This window comes from Poecilia mexicana, unplaced genomic scaffold, assembly GCF_051168715.1.
Source record: "Poecilia mexicana isolate PSO_F unplaced genomic scaffold, ASM5116871v1 scaffold_20, whole genome shotgun sequence".
In the NCBI taxonomy this organism is placed as follows: domain Eukaryota; kingdom Metazoa; phylum Chordata; class Actinopteri; order Cyprinodontiformes; family Poeciliidae; genus Poecilia; species Poecilia mexicana.
The window spans coordinates 25,343,237-25,366,382 of record NW_028263389.1 but is presented as its reverse complement, the minus strand read 5'-3'; the positions used below and the strand labels follow the sequence as shown (position 1 = coordinate 25,366,382).

At 37.9% G+C, this 23,146-nt stretch overlaps 1 protein-coding gene across 2 annotated transcripts in view; it reads right to left on the bottom strand.

The window, feature by feature from the left end:
• rsu1 (Ras suppressor protein 1) overlaps positions 1-22,279 on the bottom strand; it is a 28,897-nt gene extending 6,618 nt beyond the window's left edge. Inside the window, exons 1-8 of one of the 2 annotated variants that reach the window (XM_088001154.1) lie at positions 22,202-22,279; positions 21,923-22,035; positions 19,988-20,038; positions 15,785-15,905; positions 14,272-14,396; positions 11,788-11,870; positions 10,162-10,276; positions 6,668-6,800 (exon numbers count right to left, since the gene is read on the bottom strand). In XM_088001154.1, the coding sequence (XP_087857280.1) occupies positions 6,668-6,800; positions 10,162-10,276; positions 11,788-11,870; positions 14,272-14,396; positions 15,785-15,905; positions 19,988-20,038; positions 21,923-22,031 (737 nt within the window). In that variant the 5' untranslated portion in view covers positions 22,032-22,035; positions 22,202-22,279. Of the gene's footprint in view, positions 1-6,667; positions 6,801-10,161; positions 10,277-11,787; positions 11,871-14,271; positions 14,397-15,784; positions 15,906-19,987; positions 20,039-21,922; positions 22,036-22,140 lie in introns of both variants that reach the window. The other variant, XM_088001153.1, reaches the window with a different exon arrangement.
• Between the last annotated feature and the right edge of the window lie 867 nt (positions 22,280-23,146).

The window sequence follows — 23,146 nt, the reverse complement described above, 5'->3', positions numbered from 1 at the left end:
TTGAAGCTGATTTACTGTATCTTCAACAATAGTGCCAAGTGATTTAACAGTATACCTCCTAGACTCATAGAGACAGAAAGATTACAAAGGAAGAGTCGTAAAAATAAGGAAAATCACAGCAAAAAACATCTTAAAAAAGATTTTCTGCGAGTAGAAAATTATTCTTGAAAATATTTAGACCAGTGTTTCTCCACCCTGGTCCTCTCCGCCCCCACTGCATGTTTTAGATGTGCCTCTATTCCAGAACAGCTTATTCAAATGACTGCATGACCATCAAGTACTGCAGAAGTCTGTTAATCACCCAGAGATACAATTCAGGTGTGTAGCAGAAGGGAAACACCTAAAACATGCAGGACAGGGGGGAGGGGGGGGGACCAGGGTTGAGAAACACTGATTCAGATCCTGATATACCACCAATATTCTCAAGAATTTTTACAATATAAAAACTACTCTACACTTTTTGTTCCCTTTTCACCTTATTTCAACCAAGGTTTACAACAGTGTAGAGTGCAGCCCAAAGTAGCATATGTCTGGATTTAAAAGCCTGTATTGGCAGTGCCACACATTTTTGTAATTTTGCCTGACAAAACTCCTCCACCGCCCCATTCCAAACACACACACACACAGTCACACACACATCAAGTGTCCTGCCACGTGTGCCTCACTCAGTATGAATGCACTGCAAAGCAGACGGGTAAACACAGAGGCTGCCATGCCTGCGCTGGGTCAGCTTGTGAGTTAATGAGTTCTCTTCTGTCATCAGATAGGGGTCCTGGTGACGGGTGGCTAACCTCCAGGTAACAAACAACCTGAGTGTGTTTGCCTACTAAACCTCAGAGGCAAAAGTTAAAACTGTCTAAACACTGCAGTTAGTAGCGGTTCCCCACTGCATCTTGGAGAATATTTATAATGTAAATTACAGACAGGACAAGACGGATATTAGTGCTTCAATCAATAAAAAAATGTAACCAGAGTAATCACACTCTAGCATAGTGGTTCTCAACATGGGCGGTACCGCCCCCCGGGGGGCGTTCAGAGGACAGCAGGGGGCGCTGGCGGAAATTTTTACAAAAGTGGGGCGCTGGGATTCCTTTGGGGGGCGTTCGGTCGAAGAAGGTCAACTTTACACCTTAAATGCACAACAACACCAGTTTAGACTTTGAGCAACTTGTTAAAACTGTATTGTGTAACATTAAATCATGCCTGGCTGCAACGGTATCGATGGCAGCTCTTCTTCTTCTCCTCCTCTTCAGTGTTTGTAGCTTCTTGGCGCAGCTCCTCTCCTGCCACTAGTAGCTTCACCGCATCAGTTCAGCGTTATACCGGCTGATGACGTTGCTGTGATTCACTTTGTCTGGTATTTTTGTACTTATGTTTCGGCAGTTCTGTGATCATGTCAAAGCAGCAACTTATATTAAAAAGTGTTTTATTTCCGTTTGAAAGCTGCCCACTTCCATGGAAGGACAACAGAAAATTTATCTTATAAACATGTAATTATTAAAACCCTCACTTTGTATCCCTCTGAAAAATGAACCCGTTTAAATAAAGAAATCCCTCCATGGTGACACCACGACAGAGAGCGTTCATTTTATAGCGTTAACATCGGTGCTGTAAGGTCTGGTATGAAACGGGGTGATAGAACAACACAGCACTTTTAAATTTCAATAATCAGACTGCAGAAATTGTTTCCGTTGTTTTAAAAGGTTTATGTCAGTCTGCCTTTTTCCCAGAGATACGCTTCCCGACCGGCCTGCACATTAGGGGGTTAAAAAAAGAAAAAAGAAAAAAAAAAGAAAAAAAACGACGCGCAAATTGCGCAAAACTCTGAAACAGGAGAAGCGGGACATAAAACAGAGCGACGAACTAGATGTGAATTCCCTGACTGCATGCCTAGGTGGGCCCCATATGGGGAAAAGGAGGGCTGACATATGGGTCCCATATGGGTCTGTCCGCGGGTTCCATGGTGGCCCCACATGGGTTTGCCCATGAAGGGCCACAGCCTACGTGGGCCCTACATGGGCAAACCCATGTGGGGCCACCACCATGTAGGGTGGGCCCACAGTGAAGATTACTGATGGTGAGCGTCAATAAAAGATAAAATAAATCTAGCAACAGGAAAGAAACTAACGTGGACATAGCAATAAACCAAGAGAGGATAATATTAATGAAAGAAAACTAAATGGAAATGAATGAAGAACAAAATGCAAGAATAAACTAAGAAACTATACAGAGGAATAAACTGGTATGGCAAGACCTTTAGAGCAATAATTAATACAGAGACTGTATGGCAAGAATAAACAGACACTATGTCCAGATAAAAGGTAAAATAATGTTGTTGAAGTATCTAATCCTGAGAATAAATATATCTTACAGACCATAACAGTAAATAACTTATCACTTATTTATGTTTTTAATAAGATTTGATATATTTATTTCTTCAATATTATTTTTCATGTCAGTGTCATGAGGCTGATGACTCCATGACACTTTCAATTTGACTCATTAGGATTTGATCAAGAACCAGATTTGTTCTTTGTAATTTCTGTCCAGTAAAACTATTACCGTATTTTCCGCACTATAAGGCGCACCTAAAAACCTTCAATTTTCTTAAAAGCCGACAGTGCGCTTTATAATCCGGTGCGCCTTATAGTGCGGAAAATACGGTAATCTATAGATCAATAGGCAGGTCTATATAAAGACCCATGTTTCTGGCTCATACTTGTATGGCATTAAAAGGATCTGGAACTTTTGTTTTTCCACTGAAAAACAAAAGTGGGGGGTGGTGATCAGGGGCGCCGCCAGAAATCTTGAGCCCCCTGACAAAAAATTAGTTTTGGCCCCCCCACGCAGCTGCTGTTACAGTTTTTTGAGTCTATTTGATTCATAAAAAGCGTCACAATTTTAAAGGCTTGCATCTGCCTTGCTTTCTGTGGTTCAATACTGATAATTAGCACAATATTTACTGCTCATGAATTTTACATCCAACAGTCCACATCCAGTATGCAGGTAGGTTGCTTAAATTTTTTTCTTAGTTTTAGATACTGAAATATCTCCCCATGAGCAACAGTCAAAAGCAACGTGGAACTACACATAAAGCAATCCAGACTTCTCAAAAATTCTCTGCAGTTGCATTTTATTCAAGCTGCAGTACATAACTTTAATTAAAAAAATATGTTTTCTCCATATTTGTTAAAGCTGTCACAATGTTGTAGCAGTTTGTTATGAGACAGATAATCTGTGAAAACGATCAATCTCCTCCATCTCCTTCCTGAATTACTATTACTCGTTAAAGTAATGCACCATTCTGACCAAAACAACCAATCAGAACTAGCAGGATGCTCTTAGCGCTGTCAATTAGCCTCATCCACTCACTGCTAAATGTGCTAATGAGGGAGAAACAACTTAACATTACAAGAAACCATTTATCTGCCGTCATTGGTAGCTATGCTAACTAGACTGAGCATTCACAGTTTGAATCTGCACAGCTCTGTGCTATGCTAGTTGCGGCAGGGCACAAATCGAGGAGGAGGAAGGATGAGCAGCACCACATGAGATTGTGACTGACAGCACTAAAACCCTCCTGCCACTGACTGGTTGTTTCTAGCACTGGGAGAAAGCAGAGGAAATAGATTTTTCACAGATTATCTCTCATACCATACTGTCACAACATAATGACAGTTTTAACAAATATGTGAAAAAAAAAAAATTTATAAAAAGTTGCAGCTTTAATTTCACTCAGGAGAGGATGGGTCAGGGGGGACGTGGGTTAGAGCTTCTGCTGACTGACTCATCTGTTGTTAAGTGGTAAAAGGAACAAGGGACAAGTTAAATATATGAATATGTTGGTAATTTCTTTCCTTAATTCATTAAATGCTAGTGAAATGGAGGCAAACAGTAGTCTGTAGCTAAGCTAACTATGCTAAATGGTTGATAATCTCACCTCTCTTGGAGAAAAACTCGGTTATAAATTAACACTCTTGTCTTTTTCTCTCTCTCTTTCTCTCTATTTTGTTTTTGAAAACCTGATTTTATAACTTTTCTTAGCAGCATAGTAACTGCCACAGTCGCCGCTGTATTCAGCTGCAGCTTCTACTGACTGTAACTGCATACGTCACCGTGAAGCGCTCCAAGCAGGAACGAACCATTTCATGCAGATCCAGGGCAAAAACGGATGTGTGTTTTTTGGTCTGGGAGGGGGTAACATAAAATTTTTACTGTTAAAAACAATCTTTGAAAATACAATATGATTAATTTTGTATTTGACAGGATCCTGATTTTTTTTATTTTATTACTATGAACAAAATACAAATAATTAAATTGTGGAGGGCCCCCTGCTGGTCAGGGCCCCTAGAATTGTCATCACTTTTTCCCCCTTTACCGTGCCCCTGGTGGTGAGGGACCTGGATAAAGGCTAGGGGGTCGGCGGCCCGAAAAAGGTTGAGAAACACTGATCTAGCACTTTATTCATCACTGAGCTTAACTTTGTAAACTTGAAATATAAATATGCAGGCTGTTGTGGTTCTTGCAGGAATATTGCCTTGTGGAAGCCCCTCCTGCCAACAACCAATTAAGATGCAAGAAATGATCCAACTCTTTTGCAGCAGAAAGCAGGTCATGTAGTCTCCCAGTACTCAACAGCAACTGAGGGAAACTTACTGCACTGAACATGCATATAAGTAGCTGCAAAGTGTTTTAGAGGACAACTGACAGATACGGTACATTTTATTTTCCATTTCTTGGGCTAGGGCAGTAAAATGATAAACATGTTTAATTGTTAAAAAATTAACTGACTTAATGAGTTGTAAATGTTTTAATCATGGCTGTCGGTTAAAATTCAAATAGGATGGAACAGGCATGGGATGATTTCTCATGTCTTTGATGCTTTTGTTTTTTATTTGTTTATAGCAGTTTAATGCTGCATCATGTAAAATGATGCTTTGCTACATTGTTTTGTGAACAGTAAAATCATTTCAGCGTTCTTCCTGTGCTGTGAGAGTCACAGAGGTGAGAGAGAGGAGCTGCTTTCAGAGATTATGTTTGAGAGAAAAGTTATTGGTCCCATGGAGAAACAGCTGAAACAGAGAATGAATTACATTCAAGCTGCACTTAAAATACATCCTTGTTTTGAGTTAATTTAGTTTTTTCTGGTGGTCATGTTCCTGGACTCCACAGGTCCTTCATCATTACCTTCAGCAGATGTTGACAGGTATGATGTAGGTTTCTGACATTCTGTTTCAAATTTATCAAATTGGTCTTATCTAATTTAGTTGGACAATTATTTACTAATGAAAGATAACATTACAGAAAAAGGTATTTATTATCTCGTGTGAGTTTATGTGAATTGATAGTGAGATTTAAAAAATTGAGCAGAAGGTGGAATCTAAAATCTACCAGTAGATCCAGTTGCCATGTAAGGTGTGTTTTTAAATTTCTTTCAAGTTATATTTACAGCATTTTTATAACCGAAGGTAACGGTTACTTAATTGTGATAAAAAACATTACTTGAGCACAATATTAAATTATCCTTTTAATGCTATGTTCTCTCTCTCTCTGCAGGAAAGTTTGAAGCCAGAATCACATAGTAAATATGTCATGAATCATTAAACAGGAAAGGAGGCAGCTATGAATGGAAAAAAAAATCTATCAGTCTAATCACTATTTGCTGATCTTTCAAATATGCTGAGTTGCGAGTTGGATGTGGTCCATACATTTAAAGGTCCAGTATTATATTGAATTCACTTTTTGCATGTTTCTGTCCTTCCATTTGGATTTTTCCTGCTTCTAGAAACAGTCCAAGAGCAAACGTGGCAGGTTTTCTACCATTCTCACCATCAATAACTTTACACCTCCAGGTAATAAATCCACACACATCCACCCATCCATACACAATCCAAATGTTTGAAGGTCTTACAGACACAGATCCTAATTCAAGCAATGTGGCCAGCCTTCTTAGATGTAGTTTTGAATTGATAAAGATATCGAGTTTTATAAAGCACAATAGCCTTGACACGTGGCTTGAATTGCATAGATGTGTTAGAAAGAAAATAAAATAACTCATGTCTCTGATAAGGAATATTACAATCCAAGTTATGATTGCTATGCTACTGTCATATGACCTACTTTAAATGAAATATAGTATTGCTGCATGCTGTTCATGATGTAAAGGGAGAAAGGTTCAGAAAAATATGCAAGCATAAAGTGGCAGCAAACACAGCTGAAACAAGGACTGGTCTTCCACAGTCACACAATGAAGGGATCAGTTCCACACAATGCCTCTGGGCAACAATTTGAAATCTTCTGTAGCTTTTTGTGCTGCTTGGAACAAGGAATTAATAGCTTCCTTCTGAGCTGCTCTGCCTTTCAACACTTGCATGTCTAGAATAAAATATTCACACCTGGAAACTTAAACCATATGGCCTTCAGTATATTTACAAAGAGATGTGTTAACAAGGATCTAGCAACCCTGTTATCTGTTTTTTATTATTAACTTATTGCTGTTTATCTGTAGAATTTAATGTAAATTAAAAAACTCTGCAGAGGCATTTATAGTTTCTAGCCTAAAGCCCAGACAGTGTGTCAAGACCAAGTTAGGACAATAAGAATCTAGAAATAGTTCAGGCGAGAGCAAGAAACCAAAAAACAAATATATGTGTATTTTTGTACTTACTACTTATAGGTCTCTGAACGAACATATTCAAAAACATGGGAAACACCAAGTTGGAACTGGTCTGCGATGGGAGTGACCCATGGATTGTTCTCTGCTTTGAAGACCTGCTTAGGCCCAGTTAAATCCAGGTTACCTGAAGACATAAAGACACAAACATAACAATACAATAACACTCTGATTGTACTGCTCCTTATCTTTATGGATTGTTGTGCCTGAAAGTTGTGTTTTTGTTTCATTTTTTTACAAGTGCATGTACCTCATAACATCTGAACCCAATCAACTTTAAGCTGTAGCAGAAAATGTAAAACAGGTTGGTGTAAAATAGTTCTGCGAACTTCAGGTTTACACTGGAGACTATAGTATCCCAGCTAATTACCAAATCAACTGATTGGCTTTTGTTAGAAACAAATTCTGACATACATCTGATCTGCACCAATTGAACATCACCAATATTCCTCTAGTCAAGATTCAAATTTATCCATTCTGATATTTTTTGGGTGTGGCATATGAGGACATACAATTGTGCTTATGAGTTTACATACCTCATCAGAACTCTTGTTTTTTTTTGGCGATTTCCCAAAGAATTTCAACCCTGAAGTGGTAGGGAGAAGTTACATGGCAAAAATGTCCATAGTTTGGAGAAGAGATCAGCCTACACCTTTTCCATTGTCTGTCATTTTGACTAACAGTGCCCAAAAAAATCCTGTCAATCTGTTTTTACTCATGGATTTTTAAAATGATATCTACATTTAATTGCAATTCATTTTCATTCCGTTTCAGTTGAACAGATAATCCACATCGTGGCATTTTCAAACTGAATACACTGAACTTTTTATCTGCAATTTTTCCTATTTTATCAGATATTATACAAGTCAGAATGCAATTAAGGTTGAAACTGTCTGCACGTTTGCACCAATGCTCAGGTGTGCACAATGTCAAAATGATGGATGGCTGTCAGATTTTTCCATCACCTTTTTAAAAAACCAAAGACAGAAAATATTTGGTGGATGCAACTGATGGTCTGAAGATATTTCAAGGATTTTTTTTATTGGCATTCCAGCTCACCTTTGCTTGTTTGTGGTACAAAATTTGGACTCAAGTGTGTAAATATTAAAATTCAAAAAGTAACATGAAGCTGAATTAAGTGCAGCTTGAGTTCAGGAATCTGATGGCTGAAGGGAAGAAACCGTTTCTCAGCCCGGTGGTCTTGTTCTGGATGCTCCTCAGCCTTCTGCCTGAAGGAAGGAGCTGGAGCAGCAAGTGTGCAGGATGGGTGGAGTCCTTCACGATTTGGAGCATCCTCCTCCTGCATCGTGATGTGTAGAGGTCCGAGGTGGAGGAAAGGCTGCTCCCCACAATCCTCTGTGGAGCTTCAACCACCCACTGCAGAGCCGTCCTCTCAGTGGCAGTGCAGCTGCTGTGCCACACGGTGATGCAGGTGGAGAGAACGCTCTCCACCACACAACGACAGAAGCTCCTCAGGATTCAGTTCACAAGTTCATACAGTACAAGGCTTAACCTCATGGACACTGTTCTTCCATGGAAAACAGACAGTCAAAAAGGAGTGAAATATGTTTAGAGATCTATGCCTGTTTTCATAAATAAAATGTAATATTAATTCCATTTTGTTTGTGTGTAGACACACTTTTGGAAATACGGCAATGTAAGATAATTTTGAACGACATAATAGCCTACCAACAAAATTGCATGTTTAACACCAGTGAAGAAACTTGTAATGGTATGTTATGATGTAGAACTATCAGACCAAAACATGTACATGAATCAATATTTATTCCTTAACTTTGATTCAATATAAAATCAACACAAATGTGTAGATCCACATTCAGATGATGGTTGAATCAACATTGATATAGTGCCAGTTATGTTGAAACCCTAATGTTGATTCAACGTCACCGACCACTTTCAATATCGTTTCACTGTCAGGCAGAAACACTGAATCCATGTTGAAGCCTGACATTGTTTCAACATTGATTCACTCATATTTTGCGATCTGGGCTGACAGATCTTTGCATCCTTCATCCAGTGGTCCACTCTTTCCCCATTGTCATTCACATTCTCTATAATAGAGATTAAAAAAAAGTTTGCTTTGGCTTTTCTTATGGTCTGTGTAACCCCATTTTATTCTTGAGTAAATCTTAATCAATAGATAGGCTAGATTTTAAGTATTACTTGAACGAGTCTTGAGATTTTAACAAGTTTATTCAGTTTTCATCTAACCATGGTGGTTTGTTCCTCTTTATAGGTCAATGTCTCCCCCTATGGGCAAAGGAGGACATCACCTCTAAGTTTATTGATAACTCACAATTGACGTCTACATTTGTGGAGGTTAGCATTTTGTCCCAGTCTGCTATTTTCAGGACTTTACTGTGGCTCTTAGACATAAAGTTTGGTTTGACACCATACAAAGTAAAGTCCCTGTATAGCTTTGTGTACCTCTGTTCTATTAGCTTTCTTGAAAATAGAATGCTATTATGATTTGACAAACCAGTCAAAAAAATTAAATGCCTTGGCAATTATTTCAGTCTTACTTGAGAACAGAAGATCTATTGCAGTCTGAGATGTTTTTGTTAATCTAGGACTGACTCTGCTCTTACTCTGTTTAGATATTTCAGGAAGGGGATCGTTTTTCCTTCCATTTTAGATGGTTTTGTTGGAATTTGATGGAATTTGTTGTAATTCTGTGTGTCTGGGTGAATGTGGCTGTAGTCAGTGGCGCAACTACACATTATTCAGGTGGATGCAAAAACATAAATCGGCGCCCCCTCCAAGGGAAGGAACGTCAGGGTGAAGGAGTGACGCTCCCCCTCCCCCCCCTCCCCGGAGGCGACGTTACATGAAGTGTAAAACTCGCTACATGTACCTCGTTATGTGCGAAAGGTGAAGGAGCCCAATGTCATAATCGGCGCGTCGCCCCCTCCAGACGGGGTTTTGGCGCCCCCTCTGGTGCTGCGCCCCTTTGCGTTGCATAGGCTGCATACCCACTTTTTGAGCCTCTGGCTGTAGTCTAGAGCACTTTAAATGCAACGCTCTACTAGCACAGTTCTTTTATGATAAGAAATCTAGTATAGAGAGTGTAGTTAGCTTGAATTTGTTGGTGTAACAGAAAAAAAAAAAAGAAAAAAGGTTTCTTCTGTTCAAACCATGTAAGCATGAAGGTATGCAGGAAACAATGAAATATCTTGACAGAGAGTGATCAATGCATGCGTCCAGTACAACAAACACATTGCAATATTTACTAGAAACCAGTGTGTCTTTAAAAGATTTTGGCACTTAACAGCAAAAATGCTAAGAAATTTGGATAACAGTAAATTATGCAGAGAAGTGGAGTAATAGTTTGCATAGTTTGCCATGTTATGATGATAAATTGAAAAATCACCAAAGAAAATCCCCAGTTGCTAAAATACTTTTTTATGTAGTGTTGCTAACACTAGGGTGGGGTATTGATGTGGATGTGGCTAAATGTTTTTGAGTACCAAGTTCAGGAGGCAGAACAGTCAGTCTGTTGCCCTGGATGTGAAGCTCTTTGAGTTGAGCCAAGTCACCAATCTCCCTCGGTAACGAGACCAGATCATTATCTCGGAGACTCAGCTGGGCACACAAAGAAAAGATAAGGATAAAAATATATTAGCATCACACAATTTCTCAAATGTTTTAGCTCCTATAAATTTAAATCAGACATTCACAGACGGACAGTCACATATTTCTCAACTTCAGGCTCAACGTAATGAACAGATTTATTTGTACAAATTACCTTTTTAAAAATCAACCCTATAAAGTCAGTGTGTCCCCGTTGTTAAATTGGGTAAGTGCCCCACCCTCCTCAATGATATTCATTGCACCTTGCCTCCTCACTAAATAAACTAAATTGAACTGAATTAGGGAGGAACTTGTAAAAATCAGACTGTCCCCAGTAAGCATTTTTTCAATTTTCAATTAGTCAATTTTACTGAAATCTTGGCTGGTGGTGCAGCTGTTCTTTATGTGATTCAGCAAAGTCACAGACAAGGTGAACAGGAAGGTGTGAATATGAAGATTCAAGCACTTTTCCCCTCAGTTGTCTGCTTTGTTACTGTCAAGTTGTCCTTTAATTTGTGCAGTTTACCAACTTGAAAAAGGATTGAAACATCTACACAGATTGTTTAGCAGCTATATTCCACTCAAAGGACCAAGCAGTTATCTTTATCCATCAGTGTGTCAAGGCATTTCACTTATTTAAGTTTACATAATTAATTTTACTCCAACAGCAAAAACATAATACTAAGAAAACCTCAAAAATTATACTAAGTAAACCACTGTGATTCAACCCACAAAGTGCTTAAAGCCAAAAGAACAAAAATAAGTAACATTTAAAATTAATATTTACATTACAAATGTTTGCTTGTTGATGTTTATCATGTTATGAAAGTCTATTTTAAAAAGCTAATCCAGGTTGTAGGCATTTCAGCAGTGAGATGTCACAGCAATACAGTCTCTGCCAAACCGGCTTCCTCTCTGCTTGTTTGTAGGTGTATCAGTTGGAAATTCACTGAATTCAATCAATGTCCTGCTGTGGTGACGCGCTCCGTCAGGAGGAGCGATGCTGCAAGTCAATGACTCAATACATTGAGTATTGAGTCAACATTAGCCTAAAAGGCTAATGTTTCCTTTTAGGCTAAGGAAACATTAGCCTAAAATGTTTCCTTAGAAACATTTTAGGCTAATTATAACGAACTGATCAAACTGTACTGCTTGACTAATTAGGATCACCTGGAATGTATGTATGGTTGAATTGAAATGATTTTTTTGCAAAGTGCCTCAATCTAAATTTGTTGTAAAATGGCACAATAAAAATAAACTGAATTGAATAAAAGGAATCCTTAAGATTATGAGAAGTTCCCCAAGCAATGCAAGGTGTGTCACTGTAATGTTCAGATAAAGATCTGCCACCAAAACAACCTGGCATCTGGATTAGCCTCACAATCTTCACAAATATAAAACACTTTCTGTGAATGATTAATGAATGATTATTCCACACACTTGTGTATTTACATTCATTTTGTTCCCGACAGTAGAAAACCTCATCAGTCCAAGTTGTGTTGGTGCTACTGGGGTGAACTTACGATTTGCAGCTTTGTCAGCTTCCCAATGTCAGGAGGAAGTAATTCAAAGTCGTTGTCGCTCAAATACAGCGCTCTAAGAGTGGCTAGAAAACAGAAATATGATGGTTGTATATCTTATGTATATAATTATATAATTTTCACACTTATTCCAAATGAACATGATGCCTCATTCCAACAAAATCTGGAATGCTCCTTGTAATTTTAAATGAAATGTTGAGTATTTTCTCAATAGTTTAAAATAAACTTTCTGAATGAAAAACCCCCGTTAGCCAGTTTTTTAAATAACAGCAACAAATTACATGCATTTTCATGTGAAGAAATAGTATAAATGAATTATATATCATATGCTGCCATCTACTGTATATAAAACAACACTACAACTAGATACGACGAAATACTGAATTATTGTCATCATATCACTGTTCACTGGTCTCTGCACTGTGAAGGCCGGGGTTCTCCTATTAGAGCCGTTTTTCCATGTGCAAAATGCATCTGACACAACTAGAAGAAGGAAGCATAGATACAATGACAGAAAACATGGTTGGTCAAATATTTGAAAGATTAAAAATATAATAATCATGATAATGGTAAAATAATTGACAAATATCGTCCAGCAATGTCAATTTTGAGCAGAAAGAAAAACTAATAATAAGTGGATCATCATGGCATCACTGTTACATCTGGATGCTCTGGGACTAACGCCCAGAAAAAGTTCCCAGATTATTTTGACTGCTGCATGTTCCACATATCGTGTGGACAAAGATGTCTGCGTGGGACAGATCAGCGCAGCTGAGAATATCCATGCAGTGAAAACAAAACAGAAAACACCATATTTCATAACATAACATAGCTTGTGAACTTGTTTACTGGCAATGGCAATAAACGTGATTCTGATTCTGATAAACTTATAGCATTTTTATAACAACTGAAGGTAATAGTTACTTGATAGTGTTATCGAATGGAAAACATAAAATACTGCTCTTATAAGGAACCCTGGTTTCTCAACATTTACAATTCGTACTGACCTGTGATGTCTTTAAGTGCTAGACTGATGCCTTCATGCATTATTTTAAAATCAACCCTCATCAGGCAGGTATATATAAACATTAACAGAGTCTGAGCTTTTTATCTATGTATTATATTCCTGATAATCAGGGGCTGCCCAGACTTGGTAATTTAGATCCAAAGTAGGGCTGGAAATGATTGATAAATGAATTAATCTAAAGTTGATTGCTCTTATCGATCGACTAGTGATTAATTGATAACAGCTGGAGATAGGACCAAACAACCCTCACAACCCTTCTAGAGCTAAGATAATGTATGGATGGATCCATCGATGGAATGTCTTAAGTTGCTAAATAGGAAGATAAAAGATTAAAAGAATCAAATTTGTGACAAACGTAGCAGATGTTCATACAGAAGTACTGTCTGTGAAGAGGTCTGCAGACTTAGCCGTCTGCTGAAGAATGTTAAAACTTGGCTCCATGAAGACAGATACTCACAAAGGAACTCACCATCAGCTGTGCTTAACGGCATAATGTGTTTTCCCATCATGCCTTGCACTTTTCTTTCATCACCTCACATCAGTCATTTTTGGCTGAGAAGTTGATGCTGTTCAGCCGACAGAATGATGCTGATTGGTTGCATTTCAAAACAGAACCACATTAAAGTGCATTTTGTGTCCATGTTTTACGTTCCCTTCCTGGGATGTCGCCACCATAATTACTTCGCTTACAATTGCCTAACCCAGACAATCTAAACTGATAAAGAAGTGCAACAATGAAGTATTTATTTAGACCAATTATGTCTTACTGGATCATATGCTTTATATCAGAGAAGTATTTACGTATACTCTGACTGAACCTCTATGGTACAGACATCACTCAGTCATGTCGAAGCAGACAAAGGCTATGTTCACAAAGCAGCTCTTGATGCTTCATTCCGATTTTTTGCTGAAATCTGATTGTTTTTTGCATTTGTTTTGTAGTTGTTCATACTTCAGACATCTTTGCAAATGATTTATGACCCCAAACCAACCTGCTTGAAAAATGTAGACGTCAAACAGCAACAAACTGTTAACGCAATTAATTAAGGCTGGATGCCTGAAAAGATCAGAATTTGCTCATTCAAACTGCCATAAGAAAGGTTGCATATAGGCAAAAAGTAAGTCAATAAAAAAACAGATCTGGGTGGCGTTTGCCTCCTGTGTGAACATAGCCTAAGACCCAGTCCACACATCCATGACATTAGGTGCATCCAAAAAGGTTTTTTGTCTAGGCTGTGTGTCCACACAGATCTGGCATTTTGGGCGACCAGAAACAATCAATTTTGAAAACAAAATACCGGTTTCACGTTCATGTGAGTGTGTACATGTGAGCCATGTCTTTACTGAAACAATGGCATGTCCCTCTGCAGCCTGTAACCTGCAGGCACCTTACTCACAAATAAACATGGTGTGTTCAGTGTTGTTTGCCAAATGCTCACTTAGATAGAAGAAGTTTCCAGACAGAGAACCAGAGTTCTGGTTCAGGTTGTTGTAGGTTAAGTCCAACACCTCGAGAGCAGGAAGAGATCCAAATCCTCTGGGCAAACCACTGAGACGATTCATCCTGTATTCACAGAAACAGAGCCAGTTTCCCACTTGTCTAGAATTTCAATTTAAAGCAAAACATTCACTGATTCATTCATTAACATGTCAGAAAACTAGCATATTGTGAAATTCAAAATCATAAACTATAAAGTCCCGTTTCAGAAAGTGAGATAGACAAATTCGGAGTAGAAGACAGTCACTCTGAGAACACCTACTCAGGGTTTTCGGTTTGAGAACAGGAGCTGTCAACTAAGTATACATTCAGTATATTGAATTTTATGACTAACTGCATATTACTTAATATTCATATTTCTTTACTGGAATTACTTGAAAGTGTTGTATTTTAGTATCTCACTTGAAGGCCAGGACCATATGCAAATACTTCATGTAACGTAAACACTGACATAAGGGAGAACAGGTTTGTAAAATGCAGATTATTATTAAAGAGATTCAATTTTATTGTAAGTACAAACAGTATAACAAAATGAACAGTGATTATTAAAACACTTCCTAGCAGTGTACTCAGACATCAGACTTCTTTGCCTTTACTGGTGATGAAAACTCGTAACTCTGGAGGAAAGGAAGACCAGTTCAGGATGACTGCAGTGTCAGGGAAGCCATTAAAATCTGCAGGTAGATTTTTGTATATTTGGTCTTCTGGTTTCCAGATCCTAATTTAGCCAAGTACTGTAAATAAAAAGTTAGTCCATGCTGTGATGATCCAGCTGACCGTGGACTGATGGACACCGTACCGGTCAGCAGGTCCAGGTGCTTGGATGCAAGGCAAAGACAATTTAACAAAAGGATATTTCATTAAATATTCTTTACTGCTTTGAAGTGAAAATACAGTAGTTGTTGATATTTTGTTCAATCAAATAAAATCACCCACCTTTCTTTTATTGTGGGCGGGAAAAGTAAAAAACTGTAGTAGAGACAATAAAACTTGAATTCTCTATCAAATCCTACTCCTGGTCTCTGCCACAATAACTCTTGAGATTTTACAGCAGCAATAGTATTACTGTCTTTGATAATTGTATTTTAATATTCTCCTTATGCTGTCATTAGTATTTGTAATGCCATCAGTAAGAAATATTTTGTTATGTGGAATGAGACGTTATATTATACGAGATAAAGACTGTTTTATTTTAGGAGGGGGGAAGCATTGACAGATTGTCGACATATCAATGTTTGTTTAAATTTGACAACTAAATAGGGTTTTTTTTAATGCTCACATTTGTACTAACCTACCACACCATAAAAATCCAGGTTGCTGGTTTTTTATGAAGCACATGTTTTACATATTACTACACATGAAATTGTCCTAGTTTTAACCACAAATTGCATCATTAAGGAAAATGCAATCCTGATGAAAGACCTCAAACATGAAAAACCTAAAATGTCACATACCCAAGATTGAGGTGTTTCAGCTTCTGAAGACTGCTGATCTGAGTCGGGAGCTCTTCAATCTGGTTGTTGAACAAGTTCAGAACTTCCAGATTCTTCAGTTCTGAGATGTTAGGAGGCACAGCTGGAAGAGAAATTTTATAGACCCCAATTAAAGTACTTTCAGAACTTTATATCGCTGCAGCAGTACAGATGTGGATCTGTGAAATTAATATGCTTTAAAAACATTTGTGTACAATAACACACATCTAGAGGTAATCTTATGAGTGCCAACCTAAAGAATTTCAATAGAGGTTTTCCACCAAAGAGGCTCCAGGCAGGACTGCTGCTAGACCCAGTTCTCAACTGGCTCAGGAAAGAACCGGAATGTGATTCTAAATGTTTTATCCAGTTATTGTTTGATTCTGCTTTAGTTTTATGCTGACAGTTTTTGTGAAGATGATCAATTTAACCACAGAAATATTATTTAGCCCAGTATTTCTGAAGACAGATGATCTAACAACACCACCTTAGTTTTTTAAACACTGTTTGAAATAACTAATGGCGCTTGTGAACGATTAACTTTCCTGGTCAGCTGATCTCTGATCAGCAGCACCTGGAAACCAGGAGCAAAACAAATTTTAGAGACGTTTATTATGACCAACTATTAGTATTGTAGGACTAAATTAGAAAAAGTTAATGGATTCAGTAAACAAATACTTAGAGACAGCCTGTGTAAGCTACTCATCATGCTTGGTTTGCAACAAAACCTTAGAAAAGCATCCAAAGGCCTTACTTAGCACCACAATATCAATGCGTGCAGGATTAATATATAACTGAATTCAAATTAAAACTTTTCCCATCTCACTTGTTTGTCATCTGTTAAAGTGAAAATAATAAATATACAACTCAAAATTGACAAAAAAAAAACCATTTCTGACATTTAAAAATTTTATCAGTGACCAATATAGCCACCCTTTTATCACTACCTTAGCAACTACTTTTTAGACTCCCATTCCTCCAAACCAGTAAAGGAATTAGACCAGAGGATACGTACGTATATTATCTAGCTACCCTGAACATGAGAATCTAGTTTACATACTTTAGATCAACATTAGATTATTTTTCTCTTTTCTTTGGTTTGTTATTTTGTTTGTATTTCCTTTTAATTCATGTAAAGCACTTTGTATTGCCTTGTTGCTGAAAATGTGCTATGTAAATAAAATTACCTTTACATTCTTTTCAATAACAGTTATATAAACTGACAGACTCATGGAGTCTGTCAGTTTCTTGATCAACTTTTTGTGCATCAGCAACCACAGCCTCCCAGACACTGTTCAGAGATGTGAACTGTTTAAGAAAGGCCCACAAGTTCTCAATGGGGTTTAGGTCTGGTGAGGAAGGGGGCCACTTCATTGTTCCTTCACCTTTAAGACCTTTACTGGCCAGACACATAGTGGAGTACTGTGATGCATGTGATGGAGCATTGTCCTGCATAAAAATCATGATCTTCTTGAAAGATGCAGACTTTTTCTTGTATCACTGCTTGAAGAAAGTGTCTTCTAAAAACTGGCAGTAGGTTTGGGAGTTCATCTTTAATAATACCAGCCCATATCGGTACCCCGCCTTCACCTTGCTGGCGTCTGATGCAAAGTGTAGCTCTGTGCCCATTATCCAGCCACGGGTCCATCCATTTGGTCAATCAAGAGTCACTCTCATCTCATCAGTCCATAAAGCTTTGAAAAATCTGTCTTCAGATCTGTCTTGGTCCAGTTTTGACGTTTCAGCAATGTGTCTTGTTCAGTCGTGGTCGAGTTTCAGCCTTCCTTACCTTGATCATGCCTTTGAGCTCTGAGCATCTTGTACTTCTGGAACTCTAGGTAGGTTGCAGTTCTGGAATATGACAGTACCAGAAGATAACGGGTTCCTGGTAGCTTCATGTTTGATTCTTCTCAAATTTCTGGCAGTTAATTTACATCTTTTTTTTCTTAAGATGTTTCTTGTCTAGATTTAACCATCGGATGCTGTTGTCCTTGATGGGAATTGATGCTGCCCACTGAAGTGCAGGCTTTATGCATTACACTAGGGACATGATTTCACTGAAGAATGTTTATTGTACGAGTTTATGTTTTAGTTTTCAATAAAAATAGATAGTTTGGGGAAGAATATGGAATATTTCAATTCCAAGAACTCATGGTTGTGCTCTTTCACTGATTTTAACTGTGGTAAAACAATGAACATAGGTGTAAAAATAACACTTGGCTCAACTCAGAATCTTTTAAATAAAAACCTCATAACAAAACATTAGGTAGGTAACCCCCCAAAACAACAAGAGTAGCTCCCGCAACTGCTTGGATTAAAATTGGCCACTCATAACATTTTGTGCATGTTTCAAAGTTTCAAAATGTAGGATCTGAAAACTGAGGGAAATGTATGTATACAAACGATGAAGAAGTTAGTTAAGTAACTGTGAATCCTTCCTCACAATTTGGCAGGGAGGATCACAACCCTATTCATCAGTGTTCTGGTAAATTCCACACCGTAGTCATTTCAGCTAGTCTGAAGTTACTCATTTGGCTTCAGTTGGAGCGGAGAACAGCTTGACCGATCCCACGTATGGCGGCATTATTATGCCAAAAGTCACGAGCGCAAATGAGACGTGTTATCTGTTTATATTGCTCAAATGTCTATTGCGATATACATTAATGATTTATTGTCCAGCTATAGATCTAGGGTATCCAGAAATAACGGTGCCGTGCCATAATGTGATGATGTGATGGGTTTATTAGGTAGTCCTGTTGCTCAAAATTTATATTGCTGAAGGATATTTATCATCTCATCTACCATTATTAATATCATCATTCTTTTATATTCCAAATATTTAACCAGCCATATTTTCTGTCATTGTATCTATGTATCCTTCTTTGCATAGTTGTATCAGGGGCATTTTGCACTTGCAAAAACTAGGCCAGTAATTACTTAATTGTTGTAATCAAGCTCTGAAAATCTGAAGTATGTTTTGTATGGGGGAATTTTACTGCCATAAGTTGAGAGCACACATTTTCACAAGTTTTGATAACAAAGACATGAAGTCCTGTGGTGAGACTAAAGATGTGGGCTCTTGAATTATGGCATTAAAATTCCCCAATAGTTTTGGTCACAAATGTCAGGATGTGCATGAATATTTGTACCTTACTTAGTGAAAAGTTAGTGCTTCACACAAAAACTGTGTGCCACCAGTATCTAATCCAAATATTGTGAATCATCATCACCCAGAAAAGGGCAACAACAGTTTCAACTTTCTAGGCAATCTGGCCAATACCAATATTTTGTTTGAATTGATGCCAAATGTAGCAACAAAGTCACTTACTTGGCATTAGCAGAGGGACTACAGTTAACTGCACATGTGAACTGATGGGCGAGTCAGTCAGTCCTCTCTCAGGGCAAGCAAAAAGAAACAGTGGCTGATTTTCAGACATTTGCAGAGTTGGATAAGATTGGTGGATGGGATTGTTTTTATGTATTTATCATCCAATTACCAATCTCCCAAAATGAAGAAAATTTTGGGAGAAAATTTAAACTGATATACTGGGTTTGCAGTTTATCAGTGCAAACCCATACCTTCCTGAAAGTTGACAGGCATAGCTGAATCTATGTAAACTTCTAAATTTTAAGCATTACTAAAGAAAACAAAAGAAATCTCTTAAACATTCCTTCTCATTATGACATTTAGCAAAAACCAATATTTCTGGTAATCCAAACTGACCTAAAACAGGAAATGCCTAATGTGATATGATCCAAAAATTCTAAACATCTTTCTATTTAGGATATGTAAACAAGATACAGAGCTCTGTGGTATCAAAGCTATTGTTTTAGCCACAGTGTGTCTATACGGGTGTAGAGCTGGCTGTGTTTCACTAGTTGTTCTGACTCTTCTGTTAGTGAATGTGTGAGAAAAATGTAATTACTGGGTATTTTTTAGTGAAGTTGATGGATTTATTATGTGATAAGCAAGAATTGTAACAGTGTGTAATAATTTTAGATGTTAACCGATCTAAGAATTATACCAAAAATGTGCACAAAGTAAGCAGCACATCTTTACTTTGTTACTGTTTAATGGCAGCAATTCTTTAAAGCTGTTTCTATGTTTTCTTCATTCTAGCAACAACTGCTTATTTAAATACTGCAGTTTAATGTATCAATTGTAAGGTGAAGGGACCATCTTACCTGTGAGCTTGTTGTGACTGAGGACCAACTGAGTGATGTGAGACAGAGTGACTGAAATGACAGACAAGAAAAAAAGTCAAAAATGCACAAATAGTTTTATAGAATAGTTTTAGAATTCATAAAACTTATGAACTCTGATTCAGTGCTGCTCAAACTTACAAAGAGTATTCTCAAATAATGGACTTGTGTCTGTTCTGGTTTTACTAGACCTCTGTGCTGATTTTAACACAGTTGACCACAATATTTTCTTAGAACTGTTTGAACATGTAGGTATCAAGAGAAAAGCACTAGGCTGGTTTAAATCCCATCTGTCCAACAGATTCCAGTTTGCTTATGGGAACATAATTTCACACTCTAGGGTGTGGTGTATTTCATGGTGTTTTTCATGTGGAGTATCACAGGGCTCCGTTATTGGACCAATTCTCTTTATCCATCTGTCCATTTTCTTCCCTTATCCAGAGTCGGGTCACAGGGGTAGCAGCCAAAGTAAGGAGGCCTAGACTTCCCTCTCCCCAGCCATTTGTTCCAGCTCCTCCAGGGGAATCCCATGGCATTCCCAGGCCAGACAGGAAACATAGTCCCTCCAGCATTTCCTGTGTCTTTCTTTGGGTCTCCTCCTGGTGGGACGTGCCTGGAACACCTCAAGAGGGAGGCAACCTGACTAGATACTTGAGCCACCTCTACTGGCTCCTCTTGACGTGAAGGAGCAGCAGCTCTAATCTGAGGAAGTAATCCCTCTTACTCTGAATGCTTGGTAAGAAGGATTGCTGTAAGTCAAGGACACAACACAAGCAATTGTTGCCATGTCCTCATCCAGGAGGAGTGAATGCTGCAAGTCAATGGCTAAGTGCAGTCTGTTGGCTCTTGTTAGATAGAAACTTTTTAAACTATTTTCAGTATGCAAGACTGAACTAAAATTATTTTTTTTTCTTGAGTGCCTTAAGACATTTGTTGTGAACGTCCAACTTAATTTGGAAAGTTATAAAAAAAATGGTAGTGACATAACAGAGTTATTCCAACTTGCTGCTACCATGAGATAGTTTATCAATGCAAAACAGAGAACACAAAGCTAAACTTCAAACATATCAAGAATTTCTTTTCTAAGAATGCAGCTTAGAAAAAGACAGCTTTAAGAGAGCAGAGAAAAACATCAGTCAATTAGATTGATCTTTCTGGAAACGCTATAGCAGATAATTCAGAGTCCTTAATAGCAATGTAAACTGCTTAAAAATATATTTTGTGTCAACCATTATCATGACTCCACTTGAGCTAATTAGATGGGCTCCTGCATGTGACAGGTTTTGGATCATGTGCATTATGCATGATTTTCCTAAAATGCTTATCGTAAGTGTAATAAAGAGCACAGAAAGCATTGTCCCATTTTAATTCTTTTTTCTGTCCAATTGTCCAGTGCCACATTTTCAAGTTCAAAACACTCCCAAGAGACAGTCTCTCAGATTTGTTGACTATTTGTGACCTTGAAAAGAAACTGAGGGTCATAAAGTTGCCCTGCTCTGCATTCAACTGATGCTATTTTTTTTGTTTGTTTGTTTGTTTGTTTGTTTTTCTTGCCTGCATCAGTGACAGTTTGAAAGCACACAATTCTTGCCACAGCATGACAGAGTTCAATCCCGTCTTTTACTCAGATGGTATCCTATGGGAACTATTCTGGAAGACTCTGGGATGTTGTGATCAAATCTTGCCTAAAAACAAAAGCTGAAAAAGAAGGTTCAACATTTTTACAGACTACTTTACACACCACAGAGTTCAACATTTATGACAGCATGAGTTTTACAGGAAGAAATCTGGGGTCCTGCACCAGAGCAGAGCAGGGAACAATTCCCCTCTCCCCACCCCCCAGTTCCACAAACACGGATCTCAACTTTTCAGCCTTCTTGCTCCAGTTTTACAAATGAAGAAGAGTTTTTAGCTTACACAGGCCTGGGATGTCCAGCATGTTCGAGATCCCTCTGTCGCACATTTCTACCTCAGGAAGGCTCCTGTCCCGACTTTCCTCCACGATCTTCTTCAAAGATTTTGACATCGTTCTGAAAAGATGGAGGCGAAACGCATACAGACATTACCGCACAGGATGAAAGCAGGAGAAGAAGCCAGGAAAATCTGTGGTAAATAACAGGAGCAATGAGGCTCACCGTTTAAAAAATGTTTAGAAGTATTTCCAAAGCAAGACTTTTCATCAAACTCTCCACCTACCCGGAAGTGTATCCGAAAGCACACCCTTTCCTTATTAGGAAATGTCTCTTCCTCACTGCGCCAGACCAAACGGAGAGGGGTCCAAGTGCATACGTTACGTCTAGCAGAACTCCGGACGTGCTAGACGTCGCGTACGTCAATGAGGTCCGCCATATTGAAGAGGTATATTTTTTTCTTCGTCTTCAGTTTATAACCGCAGCTTACATGCAACAATTTGGCATTACTGCCATCTATTGTATTTTACAAAGATTAAAAAAGGAAACAACGAAATATCGTTCCTTTCATCATTCATCAACTGAGCAACCACATGTTCAAAATTCAGTTTCCTATTATTACCCATTTCAAAAATCGATATTTGTCTTGGAAGTTGGACTCACATATTTCCTGCTTCTAATAAAAGCACATTCTATCATTTCTATAGTAATACATCAAACACATAAACTAGTGCCATTCAAAAAACCATGACCAGTTCTTATTCTACTTATTATGATCTCCTTCTTATCCTTTTATGTCTTGTAACCTAAACTGTATTTTGTAATGTCTCCTTTTTATATTCCTCCTCAATTTCTTACTTTCTTTCCAAACAATACGTTTGGAAAGAAACCTATTGCATATCAATATATTTGTAACAGTTTCCTTAGCCAATCTATCTGCTATTTCATTACCCAGAATATCTACATGAGCAGGAGTCATCATTATTACTAGATTTTTGTTTTGTCTTATAGACTGTGTGAGCAAATGTTCGAACAAAAAGTCACATGCAGTATGTTTTGGTGGTTGCTTGTAGTTTCATTTTCAATGTTTAATAATGCTGATTATGAATCATTTCAAATGATTAGTTGTATTATTCTACTATCCTCCAAGCACTCCAAAGTCAATAATAACACACAATACTGTATACTCAAAACATTTGTTCTTTTTGAAATCCTAGTAATTAATCCAGAA